General features: G+C 37.6%; 9 protein-coding genes across 9 annotated transcripts; 7 read left to right on the top strand and 2 right to left on the bottom strand.

The window, feature by feature from the left end:
- Positions 1 to 102: 102 nt before the first annotated feature.
- On the top strand, positions 103 to 1,656 carry KQ657_003431 (dioxygenase; the record flags this gene model as incomplete). The annotated part of the gene is made up of 2 exons (XM_043194154.1): positions 103 to 106; positions 281 to 1,656. 2 exons carry the CDS (start codon positions 103 to 105, stop codon positions 1,654 to 1,656), a joined length of 1,380 nt encoding a protein of 459 aa, XP_043051206.1.
- A 129-nt stretch (positions 1,657 to 1,785) lies between these two features.
- Positions 1,786 to 3,466, top strand: HTS1 (histidine--tRNA ligase; the record flags this gene model as incomplete). The annotated part of the gene is made up of 2 exons (XM_043194153.1): positions 1,786 to 1,799; positions 1,864 to 3,466. The coding sequence occupies 2 exons, from the start codon at positions 1,786 to 1,788 to the stop codon at positions 3,464 to 3,466; spliced, it is 1,617 nt and encodes a 538-aa protein (XP_043051205.1).
- A 103-nt stretch (positions 3,467 to 3,569) lies between these two features.
- Positions 3,570 to 4,688, bottom strand: DES1 (Des1p; the record flags this gene model as incomplete). Its single annotated transcript, XM_043194152.1, has 1 exon — positions 3,570 to 4,688. One exon carries the CDS (start codon positions 4,686 to 4,688, stop codon positions 3,570 to 3,572), a length of 1,119 nt encoding a protein of 372 aa, XP_043051204.1.
- An 814-nt stretch (positions 4,689 to 5,502) lies between these two features.
- On the bottom strand, positions 5,503 to 8,805 carry EST1 (Est1p; the record flags this gene model as incomplete). Its single annotated transcript, XM_043194151.1, has 3 exons — positions 5,503 to 5,612; positions 6,146 to 6,170; positions 6,355 to 8,805. The coding sequence occupies 3 exons, from the start codon at positions 8,803 to 8,805 to the stop codon at positions 5,503 to 5,505; spliced, it is 2,586 nt and encodes an 861-aa protein (XP_043051203.1).
- Positions 8,806 to 9,455: 650 nt separating this feature from the next.
- On the top strand, positions 9,456 to 9,926 carry KQ657_003427 (uncharacterized protein; the record flags this gene model as incomplete). The annotated part of the gene is made up of 1 exon (XM_043194150.1): positions 9,456 to 9,926. The coding sequence occupies one exon, from the start codon at positions 9,456 to 9,458 to the stop codon at positions 9,924 to 9,926; it is 471 nt and encodes a 156-aa protein (XP_043051202.1).
- A 339-nt stretch (positions 9,927 to 10,265) lies between these two features.
- Positions 10,266 to 11,513, top strand: MUM2 (Mum2p; the record flags this gene model as incomplete). Its single annotated transcript, XM_043194149.1, has 1 exon — positions 10,266 to 11,513. One exon carries the CDS (start codon positions 10,266 to 10,268, stop codon positions 11,511 to 11,513), a length of 1,248 nt encoding a protein of 415 aa, XP_043051201.1.
- Positions 11,514 to 12,295: 782 nt separating this feature from the next.
- On the top strand, positions 12,296 to 13,096 carry KQ657_003425 (uncharacterized protein; the record flags this gene model as incomplete). Its single annotated transcript, XM_043194148.1, has 1 exon — positions 12,296 to 13,096. One exon carries the CDS (start codon positions 12,296 to 12,298, stop codon positions 13,094 to 13,096), a length of 801 nt encoding a protein of 266 aa, XP_043051200.1.
- A 417-nt stretch (positions 13,097 to 13,513) lies between these two features.
- KQ657_003424 (uncharacterized protein) lies at positions 13,514 to 14,164 on the top strand (the record flags this gene model as incomplete). The annotated part of the gene is made up of 1 exon (XM_043194147.1): positions 13,514 to 14,164. The coding sequence occupies one exon, from the start codon at positions 13,514 to 13,516 to the stop codon at positions 14,162 to 14,164; it is 651 nt and encodes a 216-aa protein (XP_043051199.1).
- Positions 14,165 to 14,588: 424 nt separating this feature from the next.
- Positions 14,589 to 15,284, top strand: KQ657_003423 (uncharacterized protein; the record flags this gene model as incomplete). Its single annotated transcript, XM_043194146.1, has 1 exon — positions 14,589 to 15,284. The coding sequence occupies one exon, from the start codon at positions 14,589 to 14,591 to the stop codon at positions 15,282 to 15,284; it is 696 nt and encodes a 231-aa protein (XP_043051198.1).
- Between the last annotated feature and the right edge of the window lie 1,276 nt (positions 15,285 to 16,560).

Below are 16,560 nucleotides of genomic sequence, written 5' to 3'. Positions count from 1 at the left end.
GCTAACACCGAAAAACGATGATGAGGAAAACCATCTGACATCATGCAATACCACCACAAACTCGATGTGATTCTCTCCGAATTTTTCACACAATTACCTTTAATGGGTTGATTTTATGTTCCTACATTCAAAATCATATAAATACCAAAAGACTTGCGCTTAAAAGGGTTTCGGCTACTTCCAAAGTTGAGAACGTAGTGGTCATAAAAATTATTCAAACTAATTTTTCATTCACTCTTTGCTGAGGTCGATCTTCTCATCTTTTTAGTTTTGTCATCAGTGGAAATGACTACAGTTCCCAGACTCGAGGACTATGATATCAGCCCTGAAACAGGGTTTTTGCCTCAAGAGTTACCTCTTATAAGACTCCCTCAAGAGTATTACCAACCCTGGGAAGTTTTACTCGACAATTTGCCACATCTTCTTATGACTCAAACTGTCAGAAAGCATATACAAAAGCTTCCTAATTTAACCACCGACCAATTGAGTAATGTTAGAGAATATCGTAGAGCATATCAATGTCTCTCATTTCTTGCTCACGCATATATCTGGGGTACTTCAAGTGAGCCATTAGATCGTTTATGTGCTCAAATTGCTGATCCTTTGGTTAAAGTAAGTAACTACTTGGGTTTACCTCCATTAGCTACTTATGCTGGGTTATGTATGTGGAATTTCAAAACAATTATGCCTTTAAAGGAATCTGAAACTAATCCTTGGTGGGATAATTTAGATAACTTATCCACTATCAACACATACACAGGATCATTTGATGAAAGTTGGTTTTATATTGTGAGTGTGTACTTTGAAAAGTTTGGAGCAAATGTTATAAATACGGGGATAGAACTGTTTGCCAACTGTGTACATGATGAACCAGAGAAACTAGCTCTTAACCTCCAAAAATTGGCGGAGTTAATAGATGTTTTGGGATCCGTTGTTCTCAAGATGGAAGAGATGTGTGATCCTCATACATTTTATTTCCGAATTAGACCCTATTTAGCAGGATGGCTGAACATGGCAGATGCTGGATTGCACAAGGATGGTGTTTTTTATGAAGGTCAAACCAATATGCGTTTTAAGTTAGCAGGCGGGTCCAATGCTCAAAGTTCTTTGGTTCAATTCATAGATTCATTATTGGGAATTAAGCATTATTCTACTGGAGAAAGACCATTACAAAAGGAATTGAGACGGAATGAACAAAGTTCCAGTGCTGCTCCTCAATCATCATTTATGAATGATATGCAGAATTATATGCCCCGGAAACATCGTGAATTCCTTCAAGTTCTCGAGGCTACGTCACCTATTCATGAATATGTTAAAGCAAACAGTGAAAAGCATCCTGGTTTAATTATCAGTTATGATGGTGCATTAGCGATGATGAAACTGTTTAGAGACAAACACATTCAAATTGTGACCAGATATATTGTTCTTCAAGCCAAACAGTCCAATAAATTGGGTTCGTCGACAACTTTACGGTCAGGCTTGGCAAGAAGAAAGAAGGAAGAAAGAGGCACAGGAGGTACAAGTTTGTTACCTTTCTTAAAGCAATGCAGAGATGAAACTGGTGATCCAGCAGTAGGTACATGGGGTAAGCGTATTCTCACAGATGGTGTAATGCAATTAAAATATTCGCAAAAGAATGGTATTAATGAGGATTGATAAAAAGATAGTGGTAATATATACCAAGTAGTCTTAGTCTTAATATAAATAGTTACTAGTGTTTATCTAAGTTACACAAAGCCTTCGTTAAAAGTAGTATACGGTCTGAAAAATTTTCCCACACAAATTATGACTATATATCGGTTCACCTGAACTGATGATACGCAAGCTTGTTTGTTACAGAACTTACTTGAGAAACACGTACAGAAGCATGTCTACAACTACACCAGTTGCTGGAGAACCAGCACCACCAGCCAAAGCCCCTGCTGCTAAGCAAGGAAAGAAGAACAATAAGAAGAGCAAGGGAGCCAATGATTTCCTTTTAAAAACTCCTAAGGGTACCAAGGATTGGGCCGATAAGGATATGATTATTAGAGATGCTATTTTCGGGTCTCTTACTGCACTTTTCAAGAAACACGGTGGGATGACTATTGATACCCCAGTGTTTGAATTGAGAGAAATCTTAACTGGGAAATATGGTGAAGACTCCAAGTTAATCTACAACTTAGAAGATCAAGGGGGTGAATTGACAAGTTTGAGATACGATTTGACTGTTCCATTTGCACGTTTTGTTGCCTGTAACTCTATTAGTTCTATCAAGAGATATCATATTGCCAAGGTGTATAGAAGAGATCAACCAGCCATGACCAAAGGTAGAATGAGAGAGTTCTATCAATGTGACTTTGATGTTGCGGGTAACTACGACATGATGGTTCCTGATGCTGAGATCTTGACAGTTTTATGTGAAGGTTTGACTGGTTTGGGAATCACGGACTTCAAAGTGAAGTTGAACCACAGAAAGATTTTGGACGGTATATTCCAAGCCTGTGGAGTTAAGGAAGAAGACGTGAGAAAGGTTTCTAGTGCGGTTGATAAGTTGGATAAACTGCCCTGGGCAGCCGTAAAGAAGGAGATGTGTGTCGATAAGAACCAACCTGAAGAAGTTGCTGATAAAATTGGAGATTTTGTTAAGTTAAAGGGCTCTATTAGAGAAGTTTTGTCTATGTTAGAAACCAATGATTTATTAAAGACAAATGAATCTGCTCAAAAGGGTATTCAAGAAATGCTGATTTTGGCTGATTATGTTGATGCTTTTGGTGTTGATGAGTTCCTTTCATTTGATTTATCATTAGCCAGAGGGTTAGACTATTACACTGGGTTGATCTATGAAGCCGTCACCAGTGCCTCTGCTCCTCCAGAGAACGCATCTGAGTTGAAGGAGAAGGCAAAGAAATCTGTCAAGGAAGGTGACGAAGTTGAAGATGCTTCCGAATTCGTCGGTGTGGGTTCGATTGCTGCTGGTGGTAGATACGATAACTTGGTGGGTATGTTTTCTAATGGTAAATCCATTCCTTGTGTGGGTATTTCCTTTGGAGTGGAAAGAATTTTTTCTATCATTAAAGCCAGAGCTGCTAAGGAATTGGACTCTGTTTCTTCTTCTCATACCGATGTCTACGTCATGGCTTTCGGTGGTGGAGAAGGCTGGGATGGTTACTTGAAGGAAAGAATGGCTGTCACCAATAAATTATGGAAGCAGGGTATCAATGCCGAATACTTGTATAAGACCAAAGCCAACATTAGAAAGCAATTTGATGCTGCTGAAAAGGCCGGTGCGAAATTGGCAGTTATCTTAGGTAAGCAAGAATACTCCGAAGGTAAGTTAAGAATCAAGGTCTTGGGTCAAGGGGATGATGGTGATGATGGTGAATTAGTTAGTGAAGAGGGTTTGACTGCAGCAATTGAAAAGAAATTGGCTGAACTTGACACTGATGGGTTAAACCAAGTTACTAGATTAATCAGAGGCTTGTAAATAATATAGCAATAACAATTAATTACATATGAACTAATGCCATACCTAATAGTTATATCGACCAGCTTTTTATTTTCTCTATACATTTATATCCATCTTTTTTTTATTCCTGGTTTCTATCAACATTCTTAATTTTAGCCCCATTCTTTTCCTTGCCTGTTCTCTTAACTCTGTTCCAGAGCTTGTTGCAGTCACTAAACACAAACCACCATAGAACACCAACCCACGAGTCAATCTGGGGTAAAGGATCGTAGAATTCAGAGGCTATGCGTCTTAATTCAGGCAACTTTGTCCAGGCAATGTAAGGGAAATCATGGTGTTCATTATGATATCCAACATTCCATGTTAAAGCATTTAAAGGACCATAATAGGAATATGTTTCAGCAGGCACGATATCGATGTTACCTTCCGATTTAGACTCAAGGGCCTTTTTAGGTTTGTTGTTCTCATTAAGAACATAATGTTCAGCAATAAAATGTCCAGCACAAGGATGTAAGGAACCAGCAAGAAACGAAGACATGAGAAAATAGCAATACAGCTTCCATCCCCAAGAAGTAATCATCCAATAATCAACTGCCAATTGTATCACGATGTTAACCAAATGAATATAAGTAAACTTAATTTGGGTGACGAACATTGGTCTTAAAGCGTAAAAGAAGATTTGGAACACAGCAAAGAACAGTTTCCCCAAAATATTGGAGAGAATTATTGCTTCAAGCCGAGTGGGTAAATCGGTATCCAAGTATTCATCTCCCATAAACTTATGGTGTAACTGGTGATAAGGTTGGAATGAAGCTGAATAAGGAATACCAATGGGTAAATTCGTAAATATGGCAAACAACTTATTGTGAATTGGTTTCTTGAAGAGTAAATTATGGCTCAACTCATGGATAGCAAGGAAAACAGCTTGGTTGGCAGTAGCTCCAACAACATAAGCAACACCAAAGAACTTCCATGATAAGGGATAGGTGTTTCTCAAATACCAAGCTGCACTGAACTGAAGAGCAACTATACCCAATACGTACCATTTCGTTGAAGGTTCCCAACCTGTTAACTTGCGCACTTCAGGATACTTTTGTAAGATTTGCTTACGACGAAGCACATGGGGCTCAGCATCATGAGACCAATAAAACTCATTGAGCTCTTCAATAGGAGCATCTGAAGGTGGAAACTCAAACTCGTAGGTCTTGTTATTACCCCTATGTTTGATGGACGAAGTCATGATGTCTCCGATCTGTTGCTCTTTAAATCGAAGCGTACTGTTGAATCGAATCTCTGACGTTTAAGGAAATCGCACCACGGTAAATAGAAAAAGGAGAAACGAACTTTTCGCTCCGGCATATTGCACAATATCTCGTTCCTCTCTGTCAGAGTCCACATTGCCTGATGGCTGTGCTAGTGTAAGGTGTCACTGTTGTCCCAAGTGTGTTCGATGCAACTCAATGTCAATACGGATGTAAATCAGGAGGAAGAGCGCAGTATGCAGGATAATATATAGCTAGTACCTAGTCGATTAGACCAATACAGCTGTCGGGCAATGTGCATTTACAATTGTGTTATGGTGGTAACTTATCTCAAATAATGTTCCTTTCAATTGGAGTTATTGGAAGCATTATTATCCATCTGGAGTACATGCTCTAATATAATTCTAATCTTATTTGCTAATTAGTAATAAGAAGTTCCCAAAACACTTGACGTAGCATCGCGGTCACTACTATTCTCGGGAAAATATTATCAAGCAATTTCTTGTTTGATATTATTGTTGCTTTCGCCATCTCGGACGCTATAAAAAGATAGTATCGACATTTTCTTCAGACACGAAGCCTTGGCTGTCTATTACCTGGGAATTGCCACTTTCCGTAACGCTAACAACTCTTTCGGTTGTGAGATCCTCAATGATTTGAGGTGTGCCTTTTTGGGCACATCCCCTCGCTTCAACAGTTTCAACGTTAACTCGAATTGGTTATATTGATACGGCATTCTCAGAAGCTGGCAAAACTATCGTTACATCATGAGTGACTGGTGAATTATAATACTCAACTCGGAGCTTTTGTCCCTTCATCATGGTTACCCACTATCTGTCGACCTTCACACAAGGTATCCATACATTCTTCAGTTTTAGCAGTCTTTTCGTCATTGTTGTCGTCTGTTTTATTGTAGGACTAGTCGTAGGCTTAAGCATTTTCGATTCCTAATGACTTGAATCTAAATCTACCATTACAAAAATTCCGTACAGACAAGCAGCAACCTGTCAACCTTGTATTTGAACTTAGGTGGAGACTTATAAGGTGGAATGCTTACTCGTGTAGCATTGTTCATATTTTTTAAATGGCTGTGAAATAGTAGCACAACAATAACGATCTGTTTTGCGTCATATCATTATTTTAATTACGATGAAAATTACTATTATTGAAAGGTCAACGGTCATTTGCATCTTTATCTATTGTATTGATGTGTGCAAATGTGCCAGTTTAACGGTTTAGAGATAAAAAATTTATCTAACATTCAAAGTGGTAGAGCTCCTCAGAAAGTATTTGAAAGTATTTGAAAGTATCTCCCATATGAAATATAGATTGCAAACGGAATATGTCAATACTACTGTGTAACGCAAACATGATATATTGATCCAAAGTTACTAATATAATATGACAATTCAGCATTATATATTATTGTCTGTACCTATGCCCACCTTTGTAGAGCTGAACTTGAGTTAAGCCAAGCTTTGCACCACCGCATTCCTCACCTCATCTACCATCAAAGGATTACCACATGATACTAAAGGAACTGCTTTACTGGTTTCCTCTAGGGTTGACTCCAGCGTATGGCGCATAAAGAGGAGCATCAGAGTGGAGTAAGATGGGATAATGGGGAAATTGAGATGCCAGTACTTGTAGTTGTGGTTGTTGTTGCTGCTGCTGCTGCTGCTGCTGCTGCTGCTGCTGGAGTTGTTGAAGTTGCAACTGTAATTGCTGCTGTTGGCGTTGAATCTCTTGCTGTTGTTGGTGCAACAGTAATTGTTGAAGTTGTTGTTGGGTTTGTACTTCAGTTTGATTTGAAGCAGTCCCAAATGCCATGGGTGTTTGTACAGGTTTTCCACCATACATGTTGCTACCCCAGATACTGGCTCGAGTAGCAGGGGGTACATAAGCAGAAGGCCCTTCATCAACTAAAGCATTCACCATACTGTTAAGACCAGTATCACGCAGCAAGTCAACTTCGGCTTGGGCATAGGGAGCTCCAGTTCCCTTTTGAATGTTCATTATCGTTTGAGCGTGCGATGCATGACTAAGAATCATCGATTCAATCTCCGCAAGAGATGAAGGAACTCTACCATTGCCCTCTTCATTTGGATTCGTATAGGGAATGGATGAAGATGGAGGTGCGGTAACTGAGGCTACAGATGTTTCAGATGACATTGGAACCAGTTTTTCACTAATTTCAGAAATAGAAATAGGTGTGCCTGACCGATTTGATTTCTTCTTAGATGTTTTCTCTTTAATTTCCCTTGTCTTTGCTAGTTGACCTGTCATTGACTTTTTACGGTCTGCCTTTGAGGGCTTGGCTTTCTTCACCACTGAAAACTTAGATTGTGCAAACACAACGTTGAATGGTTCCAATACCTTTTTGGAAAACGAAATGATAGCTTGGACACGAAGACGATTCTCATACGTTTCATCAGTGTTAGCAATCTTCTCCCCAGCAAGACAATCTTGGGATTCCAATAAAAACAAATGCTTGTCATCAAAATCACGGAAGCGATCATTGATGATTTTAAACTCCCTAAACTTAACATCTTCGTAGAAAAAGTAATCTCTCTTGGGAGGCTCATCAACATTAAGGGTAATATCTTTGTATGAACCTATCATTCTGTTCAAAGTAGTCACCACACTATCCAATGCCTTAGGACGTTGTTGGATAAACTCTTCCAAGTAACGATTGACTTTCAACCAGCTCAAAACAAGTCTCACTGTCATTAGAGGATTGGCCTTCATATCCACAGTAACTTGCTCTTTCCCAAACAAATCAAGAATACACTCAGTATACCGCAAGATAAATTTGACTATTTTCTCACGATCTCCACCGTCAAAATGTTCTTGATCGGAACCATCCATAGTTCCATTACAGTCAGTTTTCATAAGTCTTTCAAACATAATTAAACATGAAAACTGATCCAAAAAGAAATCTCTGTCAGCAATCAATTTACTGAAGTTTGATTGGATTGATTTAAAGAACTCAACTTCAACTTTACTAAACTTGAGGTTCTTAACAATGTTGGGACCATGCTTATACACCTTGGGCATATAAAAGTACCCAACTAAACATATAAGAATGACGTTTAAATCGTCAATGGTATCAGAAGAAGTACTATCTTCTTCAAAAATACCATACAAACGAGATACAAACCATTTCTTTTTAAGAATGGAATTCAAGTTGTTTCGGCCTAAAGTGTAATCCATGGCCCTGGTAAACTGTGATCTAAGGAACCAATAGCAAGCTTGAAACTTGCAATCCATGGCATTACAAATGACCGCCTTATGATTATAAGGTTCGTTGATAGCCGGCAATAACAAGATCGACATGTCGTAGAATTGTAAGGCCGGATCATAACTGGGTTTCATTAACTTCAACTTCTTCTGAGAAGGTAACTCTTTATATTTAAAAAAGTCACGATTCGTCATCGAAGGGTTAGTATAATTTAAGTCGATGAACGCCCGATGGCGCGATATATCACCCAACGTAAGTAAGCAACGATGCATCAAAATCGCAATATATGCTTCCAAAGTTCTATCTTTGATGATGATAGGTGATTCCAGCATTGTGAAATCAAATTGCCTCAATAATTTGGCTTGTACAAGACGGTGCTTGTACAGAGTTGTCCAATGTTTCAAAAATTGAAAATAGAACTGGTAAATTTGTTTGATAAACTTTTTGAAGTTATCATTGAGTTTCCTCATTTCCACAGGCTTTACCTTAAATTTAACCTGAGGATCTTTCCTTGATTGTTCAAATAGTTGAACATTTGAATTATACAAAATACAATGTTGATGTTGAAAAAACTTTATGATGGGGTAATGGAAGTCTGTCCATAGTCTAACAAAATATTCTCTTGTTGTAAACTCGACTTCATCTGCGCTTTTACCCTCAGAGAGAACTTGGACCAAATAATTTTGGAAATCGTCTGTAATTGCTGTTTGGAATTTAGAAAGTACCACACTGTGAAATCCCAAAAGTAAAGACTGATCCACGTACTTCTCTACCAACATCTCATCCAACTGGAACTTGTACAATTGAAACTCGTCCATTTCATTCCCCATCACCGCATGTGTCACCATACTCATGGCTATAATAACAATAATAATAGTAATAATATCAGCCTCAAAGCACCTTGTGTGTTTGTAATTGTCCTTAGCTATATTAAGTTACGCCAACTAATGACCATTCTATATTTAAAATTGCGTTGCTTCTTCAAAGCTTCCTGGAACTTATAGATATTCCTAATATCTATTGATATATTTCTGTACAATCAAACAGAAACTTTCTAATGGTTCCGGGGTTAGCTTTGGAAATTATTCTGACTTGATAACCTTACTCTCCTCCACAGTTGTAACCCTAGCACTATTGAAAATTTTCTTTTGCTTAGAGGCTCGCACAATGAATTGTGATAGTCGATCCAGGCTTGGTATGCCGGAGTCAAAACAATGATTCATAGGTCATGTGACTTGGTGCATCTGTGTAGTCGGGTTTGATGGAGTTCGTCTTGCCCTGTCTATCGCGGTGCGTACTGTAATTAAGGTAATGAGGAAGGGCAAATCCCAGCTTAGGAAGTGGCGAATGGACATCATTTGCCTCCAAAAAAAAAGTAACCTAAACAATTATATATATATATATAACGCTGATGATATAGGAGGTACTTATAGAATCGTTTCAGCAAAACAATACAATCAATCTTATTTTTCATACAACGTTCAGTGCACCGACCCAATAAAGAATGAGTGATGATACAGATCCACAATATAACGTAAAGGTTCATGTATATGACCTTTCTCAAGGACTTGCAAGAGTATATGCCCCCATGCTTCTTGGGATAAATCTTGATGCCATCTACCATACTGGAGTGGTAGTATATGATAAGGAGCATTATATAGACCAAGGAGTTAAAGAGAACTACCCCGGTAACACCAAATACGGGACCCCAATAGAAGTTATAGATGTTGGATCAACCTATATAAGTCCAGAAATCTTTCAGGAGTATTTGGATGAGTTGCGGGTAGATGAAAAGTATCAAGCTCATAAATATGATCTATTTGAAAATAATTGCAACCATTTTACTGATCATATGTTAGAGTTTCTTGTAGGTAAGAATCTAGAATCTCGGATTCTTGACTTACCTAAGCAGGTTTTAAACTCTCCTAATGGGCTTCTTTTGAAGCAAATGATTGGTTCCCAACCCATTGCTTAATGCAAAGATATAAGTCGAAGTCTGGTTCGATATAGCTGTACTATATATTTTTTAACTATATATACATATATATATATATGTTTATATATGTTTATATATATCATATACATACATCCAAGAGTATAAGACTCCCTATAATTCAATTAATAGTAGATTATGTTACTTTTTTTTTGCTGCAAAAAAATTCCTCCTGGAAAAAGTATTTAAGGAAGGATTTGATCCTTACCAAAAGTTGTTTCATAATGAATACTTCTTTTCTACAAAATACCAAAACTTTTAATTACATACTTAAAATAATATATACGTAGACGCTCAGTGACAGTTTCAGACATTCAAGCTATGAACGACAGTAAAGCGTGGAGCAGTCGCAACTACAACTATTGGAACCAACAACAACCAAATGTGACCAGTAACAATCCACCACAAATGTCTTATGTTACAGCTGCAAGTCAACAATCTGGAAACCAAAGCATTTTAGGAAGTACCTACGAACTGGGATCGGTTAATCAGGAGTCTCAGCTGCTGCAACATCAGCAGCAGCAGCAGCAACAACAACAACTTTTCCATAGGATGAATACTAACGCTCAAAATTATGTACCCAATAATATGGGAGTGACATCTTCAAATACTAATAATGGTAACGGAGGTTATGTCGGTGGTTCTTTGAATCGTCATCATTCAACATCTTCTCTGTCATCCGTTGAAGGGATGCGTGATTCAAATTTAAGCTCCGTTAACTCAGTGGGTAGCTCAACAAATCCTGTAAATTATGGGAATAGGCTTTCATTTGGTTCCACATCAGGTATCATTGGCTCGAAATTCATGCATCATAGTTCTAGCGAAAGCTCCATTGGTCCTTATTCTTTTGAGAATAACATATTTAGCCCCACACAGGTTTCTACTGGTTATTTTTCGAATTATGAGTATGCTCCACGAGCCGATACAGCAGTTTCTAATCTGACTTTGATTCCACCAGATTCCACAGCAACCACCAATACTACAAATACTGGTTACGGGAAGATGGCAAATGAAGGTAGTGGGCATAGGCAATCACAAGAAAAGAGTCCTCATAATGTTCCTCTGAAGGAAATTGAAAAGTTAAAAATGGAATTGGCTTTGAAAAATCAAATGATTAATAATTTAAGTGAGAAACTTAATCAAGTTAAGAAAACATCTAATTCCGTTACTCTGCTGGATTTCAATGGACCTAATGCACCACAAGAGTTTTCTCATTTGGGGAGACCTGTTACGATTCCAGCGGAATACACTTCATTGTTCAAGGAGCTTACTCAACAACTCCGGGATTGCAAGAAAGAATTGGAAGATACAAAACAAAGACTTGAACTGCTTGTAGTCGGAGTAACGATGTCTCCACAAAATGCATCGATCACCTGTACTGGTCAATACGATGAACAGGAAGTGGCTCATAGAATTGTTTCAAAGTTGCAAATCTTAACTGACGAGAATGAGAGCTTGATCAAAATGATGAATTTTGGTAGCAAATCCAGTTTATTGGTCGAGTTGGGTTTGTTAAGACATGAAAACAAGATGTTGAAGGAGAAAATTGCAGCCAATGCATCCAAATAACTTTTTCTTTGATTTGAAGGTCTTATCTACCACACGCCTTCGCGTAATAGTTAAAACAAAATGAATATTCTCATTGAAATAAGCTCATGTATTCAATATCAACTAACATCCTTAACCTGAACCGATTGTTAATAAGCCCCTCTTCAATTTTCATGAATAATTGATTTAGTTACGGTTGATTATGAAAGCCGGAATTATTAACCGTAAAGATGTCGATTACTCTTTGGAGATGGTGAATGCTGATGGTAATTAAAGATACGGAATATATGTGAACTTTAGCATTCCGGGTACCAGAAATACACTTGATTTGGAAGTTATTGTTTGGACTGCAATTCTTTACGTCCACCAAATGACAGTGGCAAACAGGAATGTATCGTATAAAGACAGTATTCTTGTTTGTGATAAGAGCAGTAAGCAGGCCATCTTATAAGCCTGATTTGACACGGAGTTAAGCAACAACCGACGAATAGTATTTGGTCAGAGGATCCAGAAACGCCCCATAGGTTGTGTAACCTTTAGCTTCCTCTGAGCTATATTTATATCTAACAGAGTCACTATTATGGACATAGAGGAGAACACACGGCTGTAGGGTCTACGGAAGATTGCAGCCTTGTGATTTTTCAAGCCCTGCGAATAAATACGGGGAAGTATTGTTCTCAGAAGTGGTTTGGAGCTTTTGTGGAACTAACATTTTCAACGAAAGTATAAGTACCCACCAGGTACGTCCGCCACCATATAGTGAATTATTAGTTATATCGGTTATAAATATTACGAAAATCATTATGGGTTATCCTTCACCATTAGTTGCTGCTCATCGGAAATTGACCGAAAATGTTTTGACTACCAGTACACCATTTTCTATTATGAACAGAGTTAACATTGGGGCCCGGATGACCATATTCAATTATGAAGGAGGTGTTGTTATTTGGTCAGGAATCCCCTATTGTGATGTAGTAAAGGAAGCATTAGAAAAGATTGGCAACTCTAATGTTACTTGGTTAATTGTTCCCAACGTTCAGCATACAATGGCAGTAAAGTCATGTAAGGAGAAGTTTCCTAACTTGAAGATTCTTGCTATGGGAAATGCAGAAAAAAATCAAGCAGATTACGTATTTACATCTGCTGAACATGGAGAAACATTGATTGATAGACCTGTATTAGAAAAGATGGGTATCACCGATCCAACTATCTTAAACCACTTTGAATTTGTGTATTTGAACAATCATAAAAATAAAGAGATTGTTCTTTATGACAAGACATCAAAGATTTTGTGTGAAGCTGATGTCCTTTTTAACATGGAACCAGAATTGGAGCAATATTCTCCTGCTACGGGATATCCCGAGGGATTCTATCCTTTCAGTGGTTGGTCATTCCTTGGTCGTTATCTCCAACCTTATTCCATTATTGGGAATTATATTGTTAGAGAAAGACTTAATAATGGTGCTATGAGCGCCAAAGGATTGCAACAAGTCCTCAACTGGGATTTTGAAACAATTGTTCCATGCCATGGAAATACGATTGAGATAGATGCCAAAAAGGCTTTCAAAAATCTTTTCTCTCCTGTTTTAGATGTTAAGTTATGAAAAATGATGTCAGATAATTATTACTATTAGTAGTAGTAGTAGTAGAGTATTATTATTGCTATGTCGATGACTTATGTAATTGTATGTCCAATGTTGTATTTCACATGCCGCGATGGTCTCGTGACACTTTGATTCCCGTTATCATCCGAAGCCATTCATTGCTTTTTAAAATTTTTCAGATTGTGTGGTAGCGCGCGATCTAGATAGTTCTGGTATACCGGGTATATCAGCTATAAGATGGAACCATTCCCCTGTTATTAAATCTTGTGTGACTTAACTATAGTGATCGAATATCATAGAATTTTTATAACCCCAGCATTTGCGCAACTAATTTCTAAATCAGCATAATACCGTTACAGTTGACGTATCATTAGCATTATTCACATATCATTAGCATTATACCCTTATCATTAAATCATGAAGTTATTTGAGAGTCAACATTTCTTCCAATACAAATGGGAACAAGTTACCGCAGCCAATTGGCAAAAATACCCCAACCCTATTTCTACTCATGTGGTGGCAGTTGACGTATTAGCCCGAGAGATTGATGAAGAAAGACAAGTGTTACGGACCGAGCGGTTGATCACTTGTAAGCAATCCATCCCCAAATGGCTTAGTGTTATTGTTGGTGGTCAAGAATACAGTTATGTAAGAGAAGTTAGTGAGGTTGATTTACCCAGTCGGACATTGGTAATGAAGTCGCACAATTTAACCATGAGTCATCTCTTGAGTGTTATGGAAACTGTGATTTATCGTCCAGATGGTGAATCACGTACTGCTTTCAAACAACAAGCAGAAATCACAGCATTTGGTACCTGGCAAAGAATCTGTAACAAGATCGAGGAATGGTCTGTTGAAAGATTTGGTCAAAATGCCAATAAGGGTAAGACAGCTTTCGAAGGGGTATTACAAGTTTTATCAGATAAATGGGATGAAAGTGAAATGTTTGTTAGTGAAGTTGGATCAACCATTTTGAAAGAAATTGATGATGTTGAACGTAAAACTCAAACAGTTATTGAAGAAGTTAAAAAGTTGGGTACCTCCGCATTTACCCTGTCAAACCGTTAATGGTGCCATCATTTTTATCAATATTATTATCATTATTATTGGTATTTTTGTTTCCTTATTTATTTATTGTTTTGTCATTTCCCTTCCCATTGCATTGCATTTATTATTTATTATTTATTATTGTTGATACTTGTATATAGTAAAGCTTTAGTATTAGTCAATAGATGATTTAGAGTTTCTCATGAGACTTCCTTTTGTCACGTGACTATATCCACTAGTATAGTACTTTGTTATAGCGTATAATTACATTTATCTACCATTGCTCAATCAGTACAGTGTATGGTCATGGTGCTCTACTATTAGGACATAGCAGCATAGCAATAATAGTGTCATTTAGCACAGTATTTTAATAGATTATAGTGTATCATTTATTTGGCTGTTCTCTATTATATGCCTTACTTTTCCAAATATTATTATCTTTATTATGTACAAGAACCGAACCACGTCTAAAATAAAGCTCTATCCTTTTCCTGTGGCTACTAAGATGGACTCAAAACAATCCGAAATCGTCGAGCAGTTCCAGCAGTCGATTCTAAGACCACATGAAGAAGAAGAAGTGGATTCTGACGACTTAGTTGAACTTTTAGATGAAGATGATTCCGTCATGGCTCAATATAGAGCTCAAAGAATCCAACAATTAAGCTCTCATATAAAAGAAATACGACATCGTCAAGCCCAAGACTCAGATGAATTAGGACAAGTTCGTACTATTGAGAAGGAAAGTGATCTTATGGCTCTTGTTACCAAAGAAGATAAAGTTTTGGTTCATTTCTATCAACCAGATTTTGTCAGATGCAAAACCATGAATGAAAAGCTTGAATTAATTGCAGAAAAGCATTTGGAGTTGATGGTGGTAGTTATAAAGGCTGAAAACGCACCTTTCCTTGCTAATAAGCTCCATATTAAGCAGCTCCCGTTTGTTGTGGGGTATATCTATGGTAAACTGGTACTTAAACTTCTTGGATTCGAACAATTGGGTAACAATCCAAATGATTTCCCAATTCAAGTACTTGAAAATCATCTCCTTAGAGCTAATTTAATCAAACATGAAACCATAAATCATTCTCGTGCATTACAAAGGGGGGTTCATGATTCAGACTCTGAAGATTTCGATATCTAAAATCATAATACTAATAGTTGTCAATCTTCAACCCATTGACAAGTGAGAAGTTTCCAAAGTTCTTGAAAGAATCTCTTAAATCGAACCCACGCCGCTCTATCCTTAAGATCTTTGTCAAATGGCAGTTTCCACTTCCATACTGTTGCTAATGCACTAGGCGGTACTTCAATACTTTCATCATCCTTCTCATGTCGCACTCTACGATCAAACATATTAGGGTATAGTTCTTCTCTATTTTTGATAATTGCATCACCAATCATCGCTATCTTAATACTAATAAAGTAATTACCATTCTATATGATTGAATCTCTTTATTTTAATACTATCAATAAATCACCCTACCACCCCCAAATTTGTATTTGGGCTGGTCTATCCGAATATAGCCATCCCAATTGGGCCACAGGGAAGGTCGCCGAAAATGATACTCAAGGGCTGGCCACGCTTGAACCCTAATCACGTGATATCATAAACTTGTTGTAATATTAGCACGTGCTATGATTTCTTTTTTCTCCTTGTTTCAAATTTTATATTACTTGCGGGTAACCCTCACTCGCAGGCCAGAAAAAAATTTTCAGCTTGTTTAACTGGAAAATGGAATGCAATTGGCAAGGCAAGGATTCCTACTCTTCGTTTTTTTTTTCTTCACCTAAAAGTGTGTTCTTGGTAAGAAAGAAGCATTTTGTCTATATATTGCCGACAAGCCAAAGATGCAAATTTTCGTCAAGACCTTAACCGGTAAGACCATCACTTTGGAAGTGGAGTCTTCCGACACCATTGACAATGTTAAGTCCAAGATTCAAGACAAGGAAGGAATTCCTCCAGATCAACAACGTTTGATCTTTGCTGGTAAGCAATTGGAAGATGGTAGAACTTTGTCTGACTACAACATCCAAAAGGAATCCACCTTGCACTTGGTTTTGAGATTGAGAGGTGGTGGTAAGAAGAAGAAGAAGAAGCAATACACCACCCCAAAGAAGATCAAGCACAAGCACAGAAAGAACAAGTTGGCTGTTTTGACTTACTACAAGGTTGACTCCGATGGTAAGGTTGAAAGATTGAGAAGAGAATGTCCTTCTGCTACTTGTGGTTCTGGTATCTTCATGGCCTCCATGAAGGACAGACAATACTGTGGTAAGTGTCACACCACCTTCAAGTTGAACTAGATTAGTTAGTATTTATATGTCATGATATGGGTGGTATTTATACTTTTATATTATTGACTATATATTTAAGTATGTATTAATGCAAACTAAATGGTTTCTAAGCATAAATAAGA

The sequence above is a fragment of the Scheffersomyces spartinae genome (genome assembly GCF_019049425.1).
Source record: "Scheffersomyces spartinae strain ARV_011 chromosome Unknown scaffold_3, whole genome shotgun sequence".
Lineage (NCBI taxonomy): Eukaryota > Fungi > Ascomycota > Pichiomycetes > Serinales > Debaryomycetaceae > Lizanozyma > Lizanozyma spartinae.
Note: the sequence above shows the minus strand (reverse complement) of the source record. Positions and strands in the feature narration are given on the sequence as shown.